We start from the raw sequence: 22064 nt of genomic DNA on the forward strand, positions 1-22064 counted from the left end.
CCACCTCCTGGGTTCACGAGACTCTCCTGCCTCAGCCTCCTCAGTAACTGGGATTACAGGCATGCAACACCATGCCCGGCTAATTTTTGTATTTTTAGTAGAGAAGGGGTTTCACCATGTTGGTCAGGCTCGTCTTGAACTCCTGACCTCATGATCCGCCTGCCTCAGCCTCCCAAAGTGTTGGGATTACAGGTGTGAGCCACCGCGCCCAGCCTAAGCTTGGTATATTTATAAGTATATCCTTTCCTTTTGAAATTTTCCTGTTAAATAATGCTTTTAGTTCCTTTAGCCCAGCCTTGACTACTAATTGGCAAGGATTCAAATGATCTCCCCAATTTTAAATGTCCATGTATTATGGAAATGTTACCAATTTTCTTCTCCTCCTACCAAAGATTACTATGATAATGAATTGAGCTTCTTGTCAAGAAAAATGCTAAGTTCAAAGTATTATTTCTTTCACTTCTAATTACAAATAAGTTTTACCTTTTATTGTATTCCATTATACAATTTTACATAGTACCATTATTATTTTAAGCAATAATTAAGCAAATTGAACTACTGTTTTTGAGCTCTACTTTTCAGCATATAGATTTACCTAAAAAAGTACAAACCAAGCACAGTGGTGCAATTTTCCAGGCACTTTCAAGTTGCTTATTTACAAATACGTAAGCACCCTGTTGGAACACATGAAAATTTTGGTGTCGAGAAGAAACACTCCATGTATATCAAATCTTTAAATTTTAACATTTGCACAGCTCCAAATATTCCTGAGAAAGGTCAGTCTCATTGTCACGTACATCTGCATTTCCTCACACTTCAGCGTATCTTGGGGAACCATAACCTCGGTCACTTGATGTACCACTAATTGCACAAAATACATGTAATGTGTTGCTCATCCAGGGAGAATGCATCGTGTCTTCTTGTAATATCTAAAACAAAAGAAATCAGCATGGTTATCATGAAGCCATTGCCAAAAAAAGAATGTGTATATGAAATTGCAGGCATATTTCAATTTATCACTGACACTTAGTTATTTAAAAAGACAGAAGGCAGAGGGAGCAAAGAATAACATTACCGACTTAAGTCTTCACAGCTGTATTACAAAGGCAGCATATCAAAAAAGCAGAAAATACCTAGTTACTCATTAAGAAAAACAAAGACTGTAAAATGCAAAATTCAACAAAAAGCAAGGTAACACAATCTTTAAAATATTTTTTAACGGATGGTTATAACAAGAGCTCTAAACGGTAGACTCTGATATGAGTTTATGAATGATCTAACACAGTGGTTCTCAGAATCATCTATGGGACTTTTGAAACATGCAGATACCCATGTTCCTTCCCTGGAGACTTGAAAATAATAGCAAATGAAGATAAAAGTCTGAAGTGCACATTTCTAAAGACACACTATAATTGTAAAAGCTAATTGATATAGAAGATTTTTCTTGGAAAGGAAGAACTTTATAAATATAAAATTTAAAGATTGTATTCCAATAAGTATATAAACATAGATATTCATATTAGTTTAAATATTTTTTAAATGATCCATTTTGTGTAATCCAAAGAAAAGGCAACAGAAATCTTGTACTTAAAGTAGATTGAGGTAAAAAACGGTAAATACATTATATCCAGTCTCTTTACCATAAAGTCCTAACTTAGGTCTCAAGCTTTCAATACTTGGTTCTCAAGTTAGTTGTGAAACTTCAGTATTAAGCCCACAGACTGATCTATAGTGGCAGTATTGAGACATATCATTTGTGTTGCTACAAATCATAAGGCTTAAATAAAATTTATAATAGAGAAATTTCCTCTTACAAAAATATTAACTTGTGACACTAATCTGAAAGCATACTAGAATATTAAGAGATGAATAATTGATTATCTATGCTGGTCAGATGTGACAGGCAAGGAGGGTACTTATTGCTAAGAAATTACGAAACATACTCAACAGATGCTACAATGACCACCCCCAACTCTATCTAAGAAAACTGTAATTTATAGCTTTATGACAATATAAATCCTTTTAAAAATCAAAAGCAGCCAGGTGCAGTGGCTCACGCCTGTAATCCCACCACTTTTGGAGGCCGAGGCAGGTGGATCACGAGGTCAGGAGATCGAGACCATCCTGGCTAACATGGTGAAACCTAATCTCTACTAAAAATACAAAATATTAGCCAGGTGTGGTGGCACGTGTCTGTAGTCCCAGATACTCGGAAGGCTGAGGCAGAAGAATCACTTGAATCCAGGAGGCGGAGGTTGCAGTGAGCTGACATTGCGCCACTGCACTCCAGCCTGGGCGACAGAGTGAGACTCTGTCTCAAAAAAAGAAAAAAAAAAAATCAAAAGATTGAATTTTTTGAAAGGACTATATATTCTGGTATTCTGTAACAGATTACATTGAAAGGGGACAAGAAATATTCAGCCATGACTTTTTGTCAAGTAATCGTTTATGGAGCTCAAGAGAATATTTCAAATTTCAGTACACATTAACACTTGTCTTATTTTTCAGTATTAATATATGCCTCAAAGTGTATGACTACAAAGTGGCTCTCTTTTATATGAAACTCAATTCACTATAAAGTCAACATTTGCCAAAAGTAAGGCACACCCAAGTATGGTTCATAATGACAGGATGGCTTGCATAAATATAAGCCAATAGAAACTAAGAGTTTTCTTGGTTAGCTATCAATACATAATATTAAGAATCTAAATTATTGGTCTCTATATCTAAGAGAAATAGCCATGTTTTATAGGAATAACTGATACAGACAAGTGAGATTTGAAAAATCCATGCTTCAAAAGGAAAACAAAATTTTATAAAATGGCCACTCAGAATATCTTGATCACAGTAATAACAGTAAACTGAATAATTTGTTTTCAATTTGAATAATTTAGAGTTCAACACTAGGTCATGCAGCTGCAAGCAAATGAAATAACTGTAATCTAGTAGATATTCACTTAAAATGGCATGTGCAATTGTCTTACATCTTTTGTGAAGGAGGAATTTTTGCTGCTTTTTCTGTGCATTATGAGGAATAGAAACTCATCAACTAGATAGTTTCTAAAAACAAACTATGTAGTCTATTTGATAATGGTATACCTCAGTTCAACCTCTCGCTTCTAATGACACTGGAGCACAAAAAACAAAATGGTTTCTTACTGATAATCGCATCAGTAACCACTTCAGATAATTTCTGCAAATTTTATTTGTATTGTATCACTTAAATGATTAAAGATAATATGGAAAAAATTTAAAATATAGACTTTAAGGTTATGCATTTTGAACCATTATATTTTGCTAAGCAACAATTTCGGGACCCGCAGATCATGTTTTCAGTTTCAGTCACCCTAATACTTGCCTGCTCATGGATAATGTCAGATAATTCTTTTACCATGTCTCTGAAATTTGACTTTAGCCCTTCATGGTACTCAACTTGATCTTCTTTAATTAGCCGCTCATTTAGTTCAAGTGCAATGCTGCATGCTTGTATAAATTTCCTATGGATGAATATCAAAGATAAAGGTTTTGTTATTTATTCTTAGGAAGTCTCACTGACAATCCACTTGGTAACTCAGTTTAGCCATGGCTTGCCTAGAAAGAAGATCAGAATCCTCTCTTTTCTCACCATGCATTTATTAATGTCTCTTCCTAAATCTGAAATGCCTTCTTTCCTTTCCACCTTTGCCTTATGGTTTTGTTTCTTATCTCCTTCAAGACTTGGCTCAAAACACATACCCTCTGGAAAGCCTACTTGCTCAATCATTTACTTGGCATTCTATCAGCTAAAGTTGTGCTGACATTAATTTGCACCTGTAGATAATGAGTCATTCATTCAAAAAGAATTTATTTTGAGCTTACTATGTGGCTAGTACAGTGCTGGGTGGTACAGGTATGAAGGATCTTCCCTGGGCTGCTAAGGAGAACAGAGAGTTGATGACCTATCATAAAAGTATTTTTCCATTATTTCATGTGTTTATGTTTAATGTCCACAATTAGAGTGTAGGTCTTAGGGGACAAAGTACTTCACTGTCCATTTGTTTTATATCCCTGTCATAGCAACTAATAGTCTTTTGCATGTACCAGGCATTAATAAATACTGGTGAATGAATGACTACTAGTTACTCTGCACCCTGGAACAGCTGATAAAACACAGACAGGAAAAGTAAACAAAATAAGTCGGGAGCAAATGAGTGGATAGGTTATCATCTTTCTCCTTAGTCCATATTACTCAACTGTTTCTCTTCTTCTGAATGAAAACTTTTATATATTAAAGATATTTCTCTAATGTAAGAGCATTCATACATGCCTTAGCTTACAGAGCTGCTCACTGAAGACAAGATATTGCATGCCCTAGTTTGGCAGTGTCCAAGTGGAAGTAAGGACAGGGGATTGGAGTGAGCATATGCAATCTTTCCTGCCCCACTTCTATTCCTACCCCAAATGGTCTGAAATGCTGTAACAGGAGGTCAACTGGGTGAAGAAGGAAAGCACATAAGGAACATAGGCTTGTGTTTGTGTCACTTAAAATATCCAAAGCAACATAGTAAACTGGAAGATTTAATCTCTTGGGTCACTAGGGTATTGTTAATGTCCTGCAGGATGAAACAGATCACACATTTTCTCATTACTTAAAGTGCCCTTAGGAGGTCACTTAGACATTGTAAAAGACCACAGAGAATATCCCTTTTTGGAGGGGTATCATTTGGTCAATACTTTGCTGTTTTTTAAAAGAAGAAAATAGAGTAAAAGAATATGGGTCTAACCTGAAAACTATAAACCACTTACCTAAACATGTCTTTCAACTCACTCACTTTCTTAGGTGGATACTTGGTAGCTTGGCTGTCATTTAAGAAAGCTCTTGCATATGCTAATGGACCAGCATTGACCTACATTACAATAGAAGAAAAATTAGAGTGTTTCCAGAATGCAATAATCAAAGAAGTTTTGGCATTTCTCTTTTTTATTAAAAATCCAAAAATATACAAGAAATCCATATCTGAGAAATATATGCTTATTACAAGTTTATTTCGAAAAACCATTAACTAAAGAAAATAATCTACAAAGATGATATTCTAGTGAGTGATTTCTGATATGTACATACAGGGCTTCGCTATAGTCATCAGACTTATGTTAAAGTCCTCTGACATAACACAAAACTTAAAAAAATTCAATGTAATATCTTCTTTAGGTGAATAAAAAATAATGCACAGGTTTTTGCACTCAGTAAGTGCCCAACACACAATTACAATTAATGCTTGCTCTGTGCCCTTATAAAAGCAAAAGAAACATCAAGAAACATTTAACACATGTTGGACGACCAGCGTACCTGCACAGAAACACAGCCTTGCAATTTAAGTTGGAGCTGAATCATGTCCACGTCAGCAGAGGAGCAAAGCTTTTGCAGCTCTGCAGTTTTGTCTTTTATTTCATCAGTGGCAACATCAATTGGTTTTAAATTAATCTGCTGTTCACAGTTAATAGGAATCCTCTTCTTCACGTAGGGAAACGAGTTTGAAGCTATTAAAATGTTAAGATTGATTTACTGTCTTTAGAAAATCATTTGTTCAAATAGCCAAATTAAAGAAAAAACTCTATTGTGCTTAACTCTCCCCATGCTTTATCTAGAAGATGACTGAGGGTCCCATATGGTACTTCAGGATTCAGAGAGAAATTCTCTTTATGAGACACCTCTGGGCAATCATAGATGACATATGGAAAAATGATGGTTTATCACATGGACGTGCTTGTGCTAACTTGTAACTGAACAGCAGAACAAATAATAATTAAAATTTCAGTTATATGGTCCAGCTGGCCAGCTGCTACTCGTGTATACTGAAAAAGACCAAGACAAATAAGAAGTTAACATGTAAAACTGTACTTACTTGTCAAGATTGTACGGCGTTTGCACTGTTCTTCTATACAGCCCTGTTTTTTGCCTGATAAAGTGTAAGGGGCCTCAAAAACAAATCTGCTGATATTATGATTTCTTTCAAACTCGGTCTTTCTTTCTGTGAGTTCTTTGTCATCAAAGTAAGGCTTCACGTAAGTAACTTGTATATGAGCATATTTTGGATCAAGCTCTTTGGCATTTACCTATAAAATAAGAAAGGTTTTTTAAAAAAAATTTAATTTATTATTATTTTTTTAAATCCTATTCAATGGAAGGGAAAAGGAGATAAGGTAACCTACTAACTTCTTTGAGACCAAGTGAGGAACATTGCCATTATAATTGTGTTTCCAGTAAAGGGGGGGTCTTCATTCTTTTTAAAAATCACTTACTTCTGATTATAAAGAAGTTACAGAAATCTATTTGGAGACTACAGAAACATATGGAGAAATTAAAAATTACTGTAATTGGCCGGGCACGGTGGCTCATGCCTGTAATCCCAGCATTTTAAGAGGCCGAGGCAGGCGGATCACTTGAGGTCAGGAGTTTGAGACCAGCCTGGCCAACACGGTGAAACCTTGTCTATACTAAAAACACAAAAATTAGCTGGGCAGGGTGGCATGTGCCTGTAGTCCTAGCTACTCAGGAGGCTGAGGCAGGAGAATCACTTGAGCTTGGGAGGCGGAGGTTGCAGTGAGCCGGGATTGCGCCACCGCACTCCAGTCTGGGTGACAAGGTGAGACTCCGTCTCAAAAAATAAATAAATAAAAATAAAAATTAAAAAAAAAATAACTGTAATCCTACTACCCAGCAATGACCATTATTCACATTTTTATATATTTCCTTCTAATCTTTCTTCTATGTATATGTATTCAGAAAATTGAGGTCATACTAAACATTGTTTTGATTGTGCATTATGTGAATTACACCTCAATAAAAACACAGGTATCATAGCTTATTTATTTATTTATTTTGAGATGGAGTCTTGCTCTGTTGCCCAGGCTCAAGTGCAGTGGTGTGATCATGTCTCACTGCAGCCTCAGCCTCCTGGGCTCAAGTGATCCTCCCACTTCAGTTTCCCATGTAGCTGGGACCACAGACATGCACTACCACACCTGGCTAATTTTTAAATTTTTTTTTGTAGAGGCTGTGTTGCTGAGGCTAGCTTGGAACTCTTGGGCTCAAGTGATACTCCTGCCTCAGCCTCCTAGTGTTGAGATTATAGGCATGAGCCACCATGTCTGGCCAACAGTTTGTACTATAGTCACTGACATTACTTTTAATGGCTGTATGGATAAACGTGACTTATTGGACCATTCTCTCATTAGTGGAGACAGGCTGTTTTCCAACTTTTTGCTATTGTAAATAAAGTTCTGATGAACATCCTTGTGTTTAAAACTGTGTGTACTTTTTTCTGATTTTTTCCTTAGTATAAATTCCTAGAAAAGAAATTGCTTAGTTAAAAGATTTACATGGGGCCAGGTGCAGTGGTTCATGCCTGTAGTCCCAAGGCTTGGGAGGCCAAGACAGGAGGACTGCTTGAGCGCAGGAGATTGAGACCAGCCTGGGCAACATAGCAAGATCCTGTCTCTAAGAAACATAAAAAAGTTAGCTGGGGTATGGTGGCAACACACCCGTAGTCCCACCTATTCAGGAGGCTAAGACAGGAGGATTGCTTGAACCCAGGAGTTTGAGACCAGCCTAGGCAACATAGTGAGACCTCATCGCTACAGAAAAAAAAAAAAAAATCACAAGAAACAAAAATTAGCCAGGTGTGGTGGTATACACCTGTAGTCCCAGCTACTCAAGAGGCTGAGGTGGGAGGATCGCTTGAGCCCAGGAGGTCAAGGCTGCGGTGAGCTGTGATCCTGCCAGAGCACTCCAGCCTGGGCGACAGAGCCAGACCCTGTCTCGAAAAAAATTAAAAGCGGCAAGGCATAGTGGCTCAGGCCTGTAATCCCAGAACTTTGGGAGGCTGAGGCGGGTGGATCACTTGAGGTTAGGAGTTCGAGACCATCCTGGCCAACATGGTGAAACCCCATCTCTACTAAAAATACAAAAATTAGCCAGGCGTGGTGGTGGGCGCCTGTAATCCCAGCTATTAGGGAGGGTGAGGCGGGAGAATTGCTTAAACCCAGGAGGCAGAGGTTGCAGTGAGCCAAGATGGCACCAATGCACTCCAGCCTGGGCAACAGAGCGAGATCCTGTCTCGGAAAAAAAAAAAAAAAAAAAAGAAAAAGAAAAGAAAAAAATATGTATCTTGATAGGTTCTCATATGGACACTTACAAATCTCTTGTGCTTTTTAATGCCTAGGTGGTTATATCCATTATACGGGTAAGACCACCATTTCTTCAGCCATATGGACGTTTAGACTGCTTCCAGGTTTTTGCTATATAAATTTTGTGGCAGTGAACAACTTTAACCATATATATTTATATGTGTACATCTACAAGATAAAATGTTAAATGTGAAATTGCTGGGTCCAAGGACACATACATTTAAAATATTGGAAGACATTGCCAAACTCCTCTTCAAATTGCCTTTGCCCTTATGCAGATTTTGTTCTTTCGCAAGGGAAAAGAGTATTTTAAATTTTCACTTTCGCACATTGAGAAAACAATAAATATATTTTAAAAGCAGGAACTGCTTATTATGCCTGTTGCCTATAGGGAACTACTAGAACATGATACATAACAAACATCAGGGGTCCAGCCACCTGATAGTGGTTTGTCACTAGCATTCTTTGGCCCAGTTTTCAGAGGCAGAATAAGGTAGAAAACTGCATGTTGCACAGAAAGTCTGACTTTTCGTTACCTTTCCATTTATACAGTAATCAATACTGTGGGAACAAGTCTAACACTATCTGGCTGCAAGGGGAGAAAATCTTCTGTTGTTTCAATGCAATGAAACAACACAAAAGAGTGAAACTGATAAGAAGTAGAGAGTGTTTGCCATATATTACGTTTGAAACTACCATCAAATCTATTTTTAAATGTCTTAGGTTTATGTTTAAGACAAAGTCATCTCCAAGAGATATATGTAAGTCTACAAAGTGAAGAGAGTATTTTCATGGTAGACAATGAGGTGTCTTTACAATAGCCATGGGCTTTTTCACGATGGTGATGCTTCCTGCTAGCTTTTAAGTGTTCTGCATAGCACTGGGCTTATCATAGTCACTCAGTAAATATTGCTTTGGATACAAATCTTCAATTTTATATGTCCTTCCTACCCTTAAAAATCAGCTCTAAGTCTGGGCATACCCAAGGCAACTAAGGACAGTTAGGCATTCCTACAGTGCTTCCCCCAAATCCTGTCTATAGAGAACTATGCATTTCCTAGGAAAGGGCCTCTCGTGCTATGATGTAAGCCTTCTCACTATGCCTTGGCAGGGCCCAGAGGGATGGATAACTTTTAGAGCAAGGCTCAAGGATCTCTCCTAAACCTATTTAATTGCAAATGTTAACTACAGTCACTATCACTGAACCAAGGACATCTTAGAGTAAAATGCGTGCTCCAAGAGGATTTTAATCATGATGTAATGGAGAATCATGATGTACAATAGCATTTACGATAATATCTAACCCTTTAGTGAGCACGCTAGCTTGTTATTATTAGCGAATGCTTTTTATGTACCAGGAAAGTGATTATACTTTCCGTATATTAACTCATCTAATCCATACAACAACCTCATGAGGAAAATACTACTATTATTATCTCCACTTTATTACTAAGAACGATGAAGCACAGAGAGTTAAGTACCTTCCCCATGGTCACACAGCTAGTGAGTGGCAGAGAGTAGAGATTTGAAACCTGTTATCTCTGACTCCAAAACCCCTGTTCTTTCTTTTATTATCTGGAAAGCTCTATTTTCATGCCTCTATACCAGTTAAAAAAGGAAAAAGTCAGGAGCAATGTACAATGCCTGGAACTAGCAAATAATGATTTCAAAATGTAGGGTATGTGTTACCTTGTCTGAATCCTGAATTATTTTGACATTCTCCGTGCCAAACTTTTCACCATAAAGTTTAACAAGTCTCAAGGAAATTTCTGAGAGGCCAGTGAGCTTTGGTTCTTTATAGATGTACTCCTTTCCATCTTCTTCTTCAAAAAAAGACTATTATAAAGTTAAACAAATAATAACTTATAAATAATATGAGCAAACACAACATTTAAAGAAAATCTATTAAATAACTAGTAATAATATATTTGAAACACATTTTGAATAATATTACTAAAAGTCCCATGCATGTATTCACCCTTTGAACTTCAAATACATGAGAATTTTCAAATTCCTGATAATTTTCAAATTTATAATCATATAAACATATGGTCTGAGGAAGATTTCCAAACTAGGTTTTTTCCTTCCCTGTACACTTACCTGTTTTTTATTTAAAAGTTTTAACTACTATATATTTAATATGTACTTTTAAAAGCTTAACAGAAAATGAAGCTGACAGAAATCAAAACCTTCTCTGTCGTATTCTGACCTGAAGGATTTAGATATGAGAACCAAAGTGCACTGTATACATACAAAAGAGGCTCTCTGCTGTTGTAATAGGCACTCTATCTGGACAGAATCCTAGCTGCTACAGTAAACTAGTAATTCAAAGGTGAATGTTTAAAAAGGAAAACGTTATGAACTCAAGTACACTTACTTGGCCATAAAAGGCAACTCTGAAGAAAGTGCCTAAAAGTCTCTTTTTTGTGTGCATAACTTCCAGAATTTTTGTGTAAGCTCCATGAAGAGTTCTATAAACTTGAGTAAGTTTCTGAAAAATAAAAATATACAAATCAGCTTTGTTTTTTTGTTTAATTACTAAATGTCTTCAAGATGAATGTATAAGAATAAAAAGCACCAGTATATTCTTTTCAAAATGGTCTTGGTGGGGTCATTCCTACTCATCTCCCTTTGTAACAATTAGACAGTCCTCAACAACTTTAGGTCTAAGGGTAGAACTTAAAATGGTAAAATAACACTGTATTTCTTTTTAAAAGAAATTTCTTCTAAAAAAAAAAGGGGGGGGGCTACATGTGCAGAAAGTGCAAGTTTGTTACATAGATATGTGTGCCATGGTGGTTTCCTGCACCTATTGGCCCGTCCTCTAGGTTCCCTCTCCTCACCCCCCCCCCCCCACCCCACAACAAGCCCTGTGTGTGTTGTTGCCCTCTCTGTGTCCATGTGTTCTCATTGTTCAACTCCTACTTATGAGTGAGAACATGCGGTATGTGGTTTTCTGTTCCTCAATAACATTGTACTTTTTAATATCATGCTTCATTTTATTCACATCTCAATGGACATTTTTAATTTTGAAATATTGTATTATCAACTACTATTTTCTACAGGGTCTCAATATTTTTAACTGAAAGGGCAGCCAAATGCTTTGCTTGAGCCCTCAGGTAGAGAGACATGAGAATAAACAATCCACGTATTTAAAGAGGAAAATAAAATGCAAATATAACAATAAGTAATGGTGTAAGCTGCAGTGAGGGCTGCTTTTATGCAAGTTCACAGATATTTCCAAAGGATATGTTTTTCTGCACTTCCAGAAAAAGAGAGCACATTGTGTAAAGAACACTATCAAAAATGTGAAAGACGACCTACAGAATGGAAAAAAATATATGCAAATCACAGATCCGATAAGGGTTTAGTACCCAGAATATTTAAGGACTTCTTACCACTCAACAACAAAATATATGCAAACCAATTTTAAAAATGGGCAAAGGATCTGAATAGACATTGCTCCAAAGAAGATGTACAAGCAGCCAAGGACACGAAAAATCACTCAATCTCACTGTCATTAAGGAAATGCAAACCAAGACAATGAGGTGCCACTTCACATGCACTAGGATGGATTTTACAAAACAAAATAAAATGAACAGAAAATAACAAATGTTGGTGATGATATGAAGTAATAGGAATCCTAGTACACTGATGATTGAAATGTAAAATGGTATGGCCACTGTGGAAAACAGCTTCGTGGGTGTCAAAAAGTTAAACATAGAATTACCAAATGATCCAGCAATTCTACTCCCTAGTATATATTCAAGAGAATTGAAATTATATATCCACACAGAAACTTGTATGTGAATGTTTACAACAGCACTATTCATAATAGACAAAAGGTGAAACAACCCAAATGCCCATCAGTGGATGAATGGATAAACAATCTGCAGTGTATCCATACAATGGAATCTTACTCAGCCATAAAAAAGAATGAAGTTCTGATATGTGCTACAACTGATACATGAACCTCTAAATATTACACTAACAGGCCAGGTGCGGTGGATCACGCCTGTAATCCCAGCACTTTGGAAGGCTGAGACAGGTGGATCACTTGAGGTCAGGAGTTTGAGACCAGCCTGGACAACATGGTGAAACCTCATCTCTCTTAAAAATACAAAAATTAGCCAGGAGTGGTGGTGTGCGCCTCACAGCTTGGGAGGCTGAGGTGTCAGGATCACTTGAGCCCAGGAGGCAGAGGTTGCAGTGACTGAGATCGTGCCACTGTACTCCAACCTGGGTGACAGAGTGAGACTGTGTCTCAATTTAAAAAAAGAAAATGCTAACTGAAAGAAGCCAGACATAAAAGGTCACACATTATACTACAGGTTGAGTATCCCTTATCTGAAATGCTTTGGACCAGAAGTGTTTGAGATTTTGAAATATTTGCATTGGACTTACCAACTGAACATGTCTAATCTGAAAATCTGATATCCAAAATGTTCCAGTGAGTATTTCCACTGAGCATCATGACCATGCCCAAACAGTTTCAGATTTGGGAGCATTTATGATTTCAAATTTTCAGATTAGGGAGGCTCAATCTGTATTCCTTTTAAATGACATATCCAGAATAAGCAAATCCAGAAAGCAGCTTAGTGGTTATTGGAAAGTGGGAGTGGGGTGGGGAGTAATTACTTAATAGGTATGGAGTGTTTTTCTGGGGAGTTTTAAAACTAGAAAGAGGTGATGGGTGTACAACACTGTGAATATATTAAATGCCACTGACTTCTATACTTTAAAATGGTTAATTGTATGTTATATAAATGTCACCTCAATAAAAAAGGAAGAACACACAAGCTTCTTTCTCTAAAATTCTTCCCATATTATATTTTACAATTGAGCTCAATTGGAGGGAAATCTTCCTTACCTTGGCTGCTATCTCTGATAGTTTTCAGCTCATTCCATAGAGATACACTGGAAAAGTATAAATCAGTGTTCTATTTTTTGGTTTTGTTTTGAGATTGGATCTTGTGCTTTAGCCAAGGCTGGCGTGCAGTGTCTCAATCATAGCTCACTGCAGCCTCAATCTCCTGTACTCAAGCAATCCTCCTACCTCAGCCTCCCAAATGGCCGGGATCACAGGCGTGCACTACCACGCTCCAGCTACATCAGTCCTAAACACAATTACTTCATCTATACAGAGTGCTACGGGATTTATACAGACCCTTACACCCCTCCAAGGAAATAGGACTAGTTCCCCTATAGAAAACATAATTTTCTTTAATGTGTAGAGAAGATATATTTTTCTTTCTTCCCTATTGGTTGGCTAAGTAGCAAAAGGCTCCCTGGGTTTCTAACAGCCAGAACTTCCTTCATCCTAAGAGTCAGAAAATGGGGACTTTATTTTGAAATTACTACAAAGGTTCTTCAGATGTAATGCTTTGATAGGAGGGGTAATGGCAAATCTAGTTTTGTCTCATAGGCTATTCTTTGCCATCTGTATGACCTATACTTAACTTCAGCTTATTACCATATTCACTTGAATTCTACTATGAGTTTTCAGGCATGCCCCATTTACACCAAATGTATGGCAGAAAGAGAGGAAGACCTAGAATCTAGGAAGAAAAAGTGAGTTTGATCAGAGCCAGTTTGGAGGAGAGACAAAAACACTGCTCAGATTATATTAAATCTATGTGTGTTCACTCTTAGAAACTGTCAACAAGGAAAGGCCTAACTGCTTTATTTAAGAGTAAATTGCCTTGCTTTTTAAAAATGGCTTGAATCCTAAATCATCCCTTCCCAGTACAGCAGCGATAGAAATTATGATATGGACTAAGAGACTTGAATATTTAAAAAATCGTGTTTAGTGCTGGTAGCAATTGCTGTTCATGATACTACTATTCTTTATTAACTATACTTTATCAATAGTTTATTTGGCAAGTCAAAATTTTAAAATTCTCATAATAGGGCTATTACTACTGTATTATTACCCACCCCACTGTCATCTGCCAGCACCTTTAGTTTCTCCGCTGAATTATAAAGAATACAATCATGTCTATGCCTCTTCCCTGGGTAACATGGAAATTTGACAGCTTTTTAAAGTGAAGGTTTAGTGAAAACAACACTGATTATTTTGTGCTCTGACAGAAAGAGGGGAGGGTGCTAGATGAAAATATTTTCAGGCCCATCACAGTGGCTCATGCCTGTAATCCCAGCACTTTGAGAGGCTAAGGCGGGAGGATCACTTGAGGTCAAGAGTTCGAGACAAGCCTGGCCAAGATGGTGAAACCCCATCTCTACTAGCAATACAAAGATAGTGGGGCATGGTGGTGCATGCCTGTAATCCCAGCTACTTGGAAGGCCGAGGCAGGAGAATTGCTTGAACTCGGGAGGTAGAGGTTGCAGTGAGCCAAGACTGTGCCACTGCACTCCAGCCTGGGCAACACAGTGAGACTCCATCTCAAAAAAAAAAATTTTTTTTTTTCAGAACCACTGGTCTAATTTAAATCTCAATTTCTATTTTGGATCTTTTAGCCTTAATTTCATTCGGAAAACATAAATGAATATAAGGTAGGACTTTTTAAGTTTCACTTTATTTTCTTTTCATAAGCAGGACCAAAGGAAGTTTTATGTTGTTTTTAATTGACACATAATAATTGTACATATTTATGGGGTACAATTTATGGGGGGAATGTTATTTCCATACATGCCAACATTGTGTAATGATCAAAACAGGGTAATTAGTAAATGTATCATCTCAAACATTTATCATTCCTTTGTGGTGAAAACATTAAAAAATCTTAGGATTTAATAGCCTTTTTAGGGATTGTCACTTTGAAATTGGACAAATGTGTCAAAATGATAGACTATCTATATTCTATGATAAAATACAAAAGTCATAATCTAATGAACCTCATATTCTTCAGAGGACACCGAGTAGAATAATAGTAACAGAACTATATTACTGTTTTCCCTAAAACCAAAATAAAATACGTAAGTCAATGATAAAAATGTTCAAATTGTCTACCTCAAACTCACGACGTTTCTCATAAATTGGAATGATCAACTTGGAAATCTCAGAAATTATTTCATAACGTTCTGCCTTCCATAAGCCATCCACACATTGTTCTAGCAACTCCAGCAAGACTTCCTGCATTAAGAGAAAAATCCAATTAGGAATTAAAAATAGTTTTAGAGTTTTGGACAAATAAATTTTGAAGCATTTCAAGTTGGTAGAAAACAAACAGATGGTACTAAATTCAATGAGATGCACAAAAGGAACATACTTGTGTGACAATATTTTATAAATCAAATATTTAAAGTATTTGAAGTTAAAAACATTCTTACAAATATAAAATTGATGTTAACAATAGTAAACTATGATTATTTTGTTTATTCACATAATGAAGATGTTAACTACAGTTGCAAATGTTAACACATAAAGAAAGAATATTTTTAAAAAGGGAATATATTGTTTATTCCAAATTGAGGATGTCTGAATGTCTAACATCCATTATTTTTTATATTAAAACAATATTTACCCATATCAGTCTTAAGAAAAATTGACAACATTTTCAAATATTGTGTTGGTGATTTAGGTGTTTATTAAAATGATTCGATGTTTTAAATTTTTTTTTAGTTTTTATTTTTGTGGGTTGATATTAAAATGATTCAGTTTTGATAAAGAACACTTCCCAACTGATGGTTCTAAAATTACTGAGAACGATAGGATAACAGCTCAAGATAGAGATCACCAGCCCTGCCAGAATAACAGTTGCTATAAAACTCTTTTGTGAACCATCATCTCATGTTCTCAACCATGAAAACATGAAGCCAATTACTGATGCTACCCATAAGTCATAACAGCCTGTTTCTATCTTAAAGAGATGCACTTCAGACCTATAGAACTGATCGCTAAAACAGCTCTTCCCTTATGTCCTTTAGAAAATCGAATTCATCATCTAGCTCTTATACTTGTGTTTCCTATCTTGCCAGTGGCAATACCCTATAGACCCTTAGGTAGCAAACTAAGCGCAGTTTTGACTTGATCATCTGTTATGGGCTGAATTGTGTCCCCCAAAAAGGTAAGTTGAAGTTGTAACCCCAAGCACCTCAGAATGTGACCTGATTTGAAAACAGAGTCATTGCAGATATGATCGTTGAAGCAATACCGGCGTAGGGTGGGCCCCAACCCAGTATGACTGGTATCTTTATATGAAGATAGAGACACACAGGGCAAACACCATGTGACTACAGAGGCAGAGACTGGAGTGATGCAGCCACAAGTCAAGGGAAGTCAAGGAACAACTCTTACCACCAGAAGACAAGGAAGGCTTCTACCCAGAGTTTCAGAGGGAGCATGGCCCTGACAATTTGACTGCATATTTCTAGACTCTAGAACTGTGAGACAATAAATTTCTCTTGTTCTAAGCCACCTAATTTGTGGTACTTTGATGTTGCAGTCTTAATGCTGCAGCCTGAATGTTTGTGTTTACTCAGAATTCATATGTTAAAATCCTAACCCCCAAGGTGATGGTGTATTAGGAGGTGGAGACTTTGGGAGATGACTAAGTCATGAGGGCAGAGCCCTCATGAATGGGATTAGTACTCTAATAAAAAGAACCCCAGATAGTTAGCTCACCCCCTTCCACCACATAAGGGTGCAGTACGAAGATACCATGTATGAATTAGGAAGTGGATCCTCACCAGACACCAAGTCAGCCAACACCTTTATTTTCACCTACTAAGCTTCCAGTATAGTGAAAAATACATTTCTGTTGTTTATAACCTACCCAGTCTCTGGTATTTTCTTACAGAAGCCCAAATAGGCTAAGATATCTATGAAACTATCACACCCTCTTTCTTTACTCATTCTATAATGAGTTCATCACCAAGTCCTGCCAGTTTTACTTCCTAAATATTTCTCAAATCTGACCCTTTCTCTCCATTTCTCTTATTGCTAAGGTGCAAAATTTCCCTATTTTTTTTTCTTAATTTATCTTCCTGCCTCCAGTCTTGGCCCTTTCAAATACATCTTCCACACATCTGCCATAGGGTTCTGATTAAAATGCAAACCTGAGCGTGTCACTCTCCCTTTCTTAAAATCTGGCAATGGCTGCGCATCACTCACAGAACAACGGACATGCTCCTTCATGTGGGACACAAAGCTTGCAATGATGTGGCTGATACTTCTATAATCTCATCATTCATCATACCAAACTTTGTACTTTATGTTATAACAACAGTGAACTAAGTAGTTTCCCTGAATCACAATGGTGTGTCTTAGCTTCATGTCTTTGTTCAGGCTGTGCCTTCCTCCCTTTAATCCCTTCTACTTGGTTAATCTCTTTAAAACACTTTAGGTATCACCTTTTCCAGGATCCTTCTCCTTATCAATACAGGGTAGGCAAGACACTACACATCTTTTTTTCTATTTCATTAATTTTTTGGTAAGGATTTATCACTATATTTGTACATTATTTACATATTATCTACATATCTGACTTTTCCAATAGGCTATGATTCTTTGAGAGTAGGGACAATATTTTACTTACATTGGCTTTTCCAGTAATTATTTTAGTGTCACTGGATAGTATATGTGAAATAAATGTTGCTACTTGAATAAAATATCTATATATTAATGCCTGCTAGCCAAATTAAAATTTCCAGCAATTTTGGGACAAACATTGGGGGAATTAAATATAAGGTACACACTTAGTATGAATTATCCCAGGAATGTAAAGTTAGGTTACAATTAAAAAAAATGTAACATACAACCACATAAACTGAATAAAAGAGAAAAATCATATCTCTTTCAATAGATGCAGGAAAAAAGCATTTACAACACTTAACATCCATTCATGATATTTAAAAAGAACTCAAGAAACAAAGAACAGAAGAGGTCTTCCTCAATCTGATAAAAGGCATTTACTAAAAATCTAAAGGCTAGACATGTTTCTCCTAAGATTGAGAACAAGTTAGAATGTCTGCTCCCACCACTTATATCCAACATTATGCTGAAGGTTCTAGCCAGTACAATAAGGCAAGAGAAAGAGAAAAGACCTACAGGATTAGAAAAAGTCAAATTGTTCTGTGCATATGGCATAATTGTGTATGTAGAAAATCCTAAAAAACATACAAACTACGGAAACTAATAAGCAGACTTAGTAAGGTTGCAGGACATAAGAGCAACATACAAAATCAATTATATTTCTATATACTAGCAACAACATATTAAAAAATGAAAATGTAAAAGCAAACAATATTATTTACAATAGCATCAAAACATCACATATCTACCAATAAATCTAACCCAAGACTTCTACCCTAACAACTACAAAATATTATTGGCAGTTAAAGATAACCCAAATAAACGTTCATTGATTGAGAAATTCAATATTGTTAAACTCTCCACTCTCAGGCTATTTTGAGGATATAGAAAAGACGATTCCAAAGATTATATGGAAATTCAAAGGATGTAGAATAGCCAAAACAACTTTGAAAAACAATAAAGCTGGACGGCTAACACTACCTGATTTCAAGACTTAAGTTATAGTAATCAAGTGTGATACTGGCATCAAGATGGGCAATGGAAGAGAACCAAGAATCCAGAAATAGCCCACACAAATATGAAGAAACGAACTTTTGACCAAGGTGCCAAAGTAAATTCAATGTGACAAAAGGAAAGCCTTGTTTTTCCCCAAATGGTATGTACCACCTAACTATCCAGAAAAAAAAAAAAAAAAAAAAAAAAGCTTTGACCTCTATCTCATTCCATGCTCACAAATGAACTTTAAATATATTACAGACCTAAACAAAACTCGGAAACAAAGTTTCTAGGAGAAAACACAGGACAACACTACCAGGATCTTGAGGTAGGCAAAGATTTTTGGGACCAGATACAAAAAGAACAAATTATTATAAAATAATAAACTGGATTTCATCAATTACAACCAAAACCAAAATTTTCTGCTCAACCACAGACTCAATTAAGAAAGTGAATGGACAAGTCAGAAGCTGGTAAATAAATATACAACACACACATCTTGACAAAGGATTTATATCCAGGAAAGAACTCCCAAAAAACAACAATAAAAAGTAGGCAATGTGATTTCTAAAATGGATAAAAGACAAACATTTCACAAAAGAAAATATAAAAGAGGCCAATGAACATCTGAAAAAGTGGTAGACATCATCGGTTACTAGGGAAATACAAATAAAAGCCACAATGAGATGTTGATTCACATCTAGTATTAATAGAATGGCTAAAATTTAAAAAGATTAGCAATATCAGATGCTAGGGAGGATGTGGGGCAAATAGAACTCTCATCTACTACTGGCAAACAGTATAAAATGGTCCAACCACTTTGAGAAGCTCTTTGGAAATTTCTTAAAAGTTAAATATATATCTTCCCTAGGATTCAGCAATGCCACTCCTAGATATTTACCCAAGAGAAAAAAAGCATATGTCAACAATAAGTCATAGATAGGAATGTTTAAAGTAGACTTATTCATAACAACCTGAAACTGGAAACAATTCAAAATCCCATTAACTGAATGGATTTAAAATTTGTATATAAAGAAAATGGAAAAGAACAAACTTTTGATATACCCAACAATATGGATGAATCTCAAAATATTAGGTTAAACAAGAGAAGTCAGATTAAAAAAAAAGGTACATATTGAATGATTCCATTTATATGCCATAAAAACTAATTCATGGTGATAGAAATCAGATGGTGAAGGTGGGGAGCCTGACTGGAAATGGGCACAAGGGAACCTTTCCCGAAGGAATGGGCATGTTCTATTTTTTTGTTTCTGATTACATGGTTACATGGGTGTATACAACTGTCAAAATTCATCAAATTGTTTAAGATTTTACTATGTATTAATTATATAATTTTTATTTTTATTTTTGAGACATAGTCTCATTCTGTTGCCCAGGCTGCAGTGCAGTGGCACGATCTTGGCTCACTGCAACCTCTGCCCCTGAGGTTCAAGAGAGTCTTGTGCCTCAGCCTCCCGAATAGCTAGGATTACAGGCCTGTGCCACCACACTCAGCTAATTTTTGTATTTTTAGTGGAGACGGAGTTTCACCATGTGGGATAGCCTGGTCTTGAACTCCTGGCCTCAAGTGATCTGCCTGCCTTGGCCTCCCAAAGTGTTGGAATTACAGGTGTGAGCCACCATGCCCAGCCCAATTATATATTAATTATATGTTTAAAATCTATTGCAGGGGCACATGTCATCAGGACCTCCTGAGGTGGTGTCATGGATTAAAAAAAAGACTGTTGCAAATCAAGTCAGAAATACATTTTTGGAACAAGTTACATTGCATTATTACCGGTTTAACTCACATATGTAAATACAAGCACTAAATGGACAACAGTTTGTATTTTTCATTTCAATGTAACTTCTAAATCAGTGTTAGTTTTTTTTTTTAATTGGCTAGGGTATAAGGAAGAAGCCTTATTATGCAAACTGAAACATAAAGTGGCACTTGATAGAACATGATTCTACCTGTATATATCAAATAAAAGTATGTATAAATTACTTGTAGAACCCAAAAGATTTCCAACAAATGTGTTTATACATAAAACTAATTATGGTTTTTGATTATTAAGAAAAGTTACTGCTCTCCTTAAGAGTATAAAAAAGGGTTGAGCTCAAAGGCGTTTCTATGAATACACTGAAGCTACTGTTTAGAAGGCAAGGATATAAGTTCAATTGTACTGAACCAGTTAAGCCCCATGAAATCCCCTGAATCTTTCTGCTGTCAGCCTGTAAAACCTGCAGGTCTCTGGGAAATCATCTAACTAAGATCCAGAAACATGAATTAACTTGTCCAAGGCTACACAGTCAAAAATCGAGCTGGAATAAAAATTCAAGTATCTTGTGTCTCTGTTATGATCAATTAATTCGGCAAACATATTTTAAGTATCTATCCTTGTAGGTTCTGAGGGTAAAAGGACACCAACTTGCCTTTAAGAAATCTCACTGCCAAGTAGGTCAATAATAAAACCCGACATTATTCTCACACTTCATGACTTTTTAAGTTTTCACATGTATTGTGAAGTGACCACAATAGTATTATTGTCCTTATTTTACTGATAGGGAGAGAGACTATGTATAAATAGTAGGTAAAGCTTCTAGGTGGATCATTAAATAAACCAGAGCTAAGTTGAGATTTGTGTATTTTTAAAAATCAACTCATAAAGTATTTATGAAGTATGTCACTGTAATTTTAATCTCATTGTTTAATACAAGTTTTTTAAGAAATGTAATTTTATGGCACTATAACTGCAATCTCTGCTTTTCTGTGTTTCTTTCTTGTTTTCTATGTTCACACTCTTTGTGAACTTTCCCCCATGCTTCAGTCCTTGATTCTCTGGTCTTCACTCACTGTATTATGTCTAACATTCAGTCTGCTTTGGTTCTCATAAGGATATGACTTCCAGATGTGTATTTCTAACCCTAAACTCTCTCCTTATATTCAGTTCCATATTTCTTTTTTTTTCTTTTTTGAGACACAGTCTCACTTTGTTGCCCAGGCTGGAGTACAGTAGCACAATCTTGGCTCACTGCAACCTCCACCTCCCGAATTCAAGTGATTCTCCTGCCTCAGCCTCTCCAGCAGCTGGGATTATAGGCAGGTGCCACCACGCCTGGCTAATTTTTGTATTTTTAGTAGAGCTATGTTGGCCAAGCTGGTCTCGAACTCCTGACCTCAGGTGATCCACCTGCCTCGGCCTCCCAAAGTACTGGGATTACAGTCATGAGCCACTGAGCCCGGTCTCAATTCCACATTTCTAATGGCTTGATGGTTATTTCCATATTGATAAGCTTTCACTTCAAAATCAACTCACCTATAAAATGAAATTCATCATTTTTCCTGCAAAACCATCCATCTATCATTTCTCCTTAACCTCCAAATCTGAAATCTTAGAGCTACCTT

General features: G+C 36.4%; 1 protein-coding gene across 5 annotated transcripts in view; it reads right to left on the reverse strand.

The window, feature by feature from the left end:
• Nucleotides 1–466: 466 nt before the first annotated feature.
• DOCK11 (dedicator of cytokinesis 11) overlaps nucleotides 467–22064 on the reverse strand; it is a 189428-nt gene continuing 167830 nt past the window's right edge. For 4 of the 5 annotated variants that reach the window (XM_021932581.2, XM_021932582.2, XM_021932584.2 and 1 more), the window contains 8 exons: nucleotides 15137–15259; nucleotides 10544–10657; nucleotides 9856–10002; nucleotides 5883–6093; nucleotides 5327–5517; nucleotides 4786–4886; nucleotides 3359–3497; nucleotides 467–929 (listed from right to left, as the gene is read on the reverse strand). In XM_021932581.2, the coding sequence (XP_021788273.1) occupies nucleotides 810–929; nucleotides 3359–3497; nucleotides 4786–4886; nucleotides 5327–5517; nucleotides 5883–6093; nucleotides 9856–10002; nucleotides 10544–10657; nucleotides 15137–15259 (1146 nt within the window). In that variant the 3' untranslated portion in view covers nucleotides 467–809. Of the gene's footprint in view, nucleotides 930–1075; nucleotides 1094–3358; nucleotides 3498–4785; nucleotides 4887–5326; nucleotides 5518–5882; nucleotides 6094–9855; nucleotides 10003–10543; nucleotides 10658–15136; nucleotides 15260–22064 lie in introns of all 5 variants that reach the window. The other variant, XM_021932583.2, reaches the window with a different exon arrangement.

The sequence above is a fragment of the Papio anubis genome, chromosome X (assembly GCF_008728515.1).
Source record: "Papio anubis isolate 15944 chromosome X, Panubis1.0, whole genome shotgun sequence".
Classification (NCBI taxonomy): domain Eukaryota; kingdom Metazoa; phylum Chordata; class Mammalia; order Primates; family Cercopithecidae; genus Papio; species Papio anubis.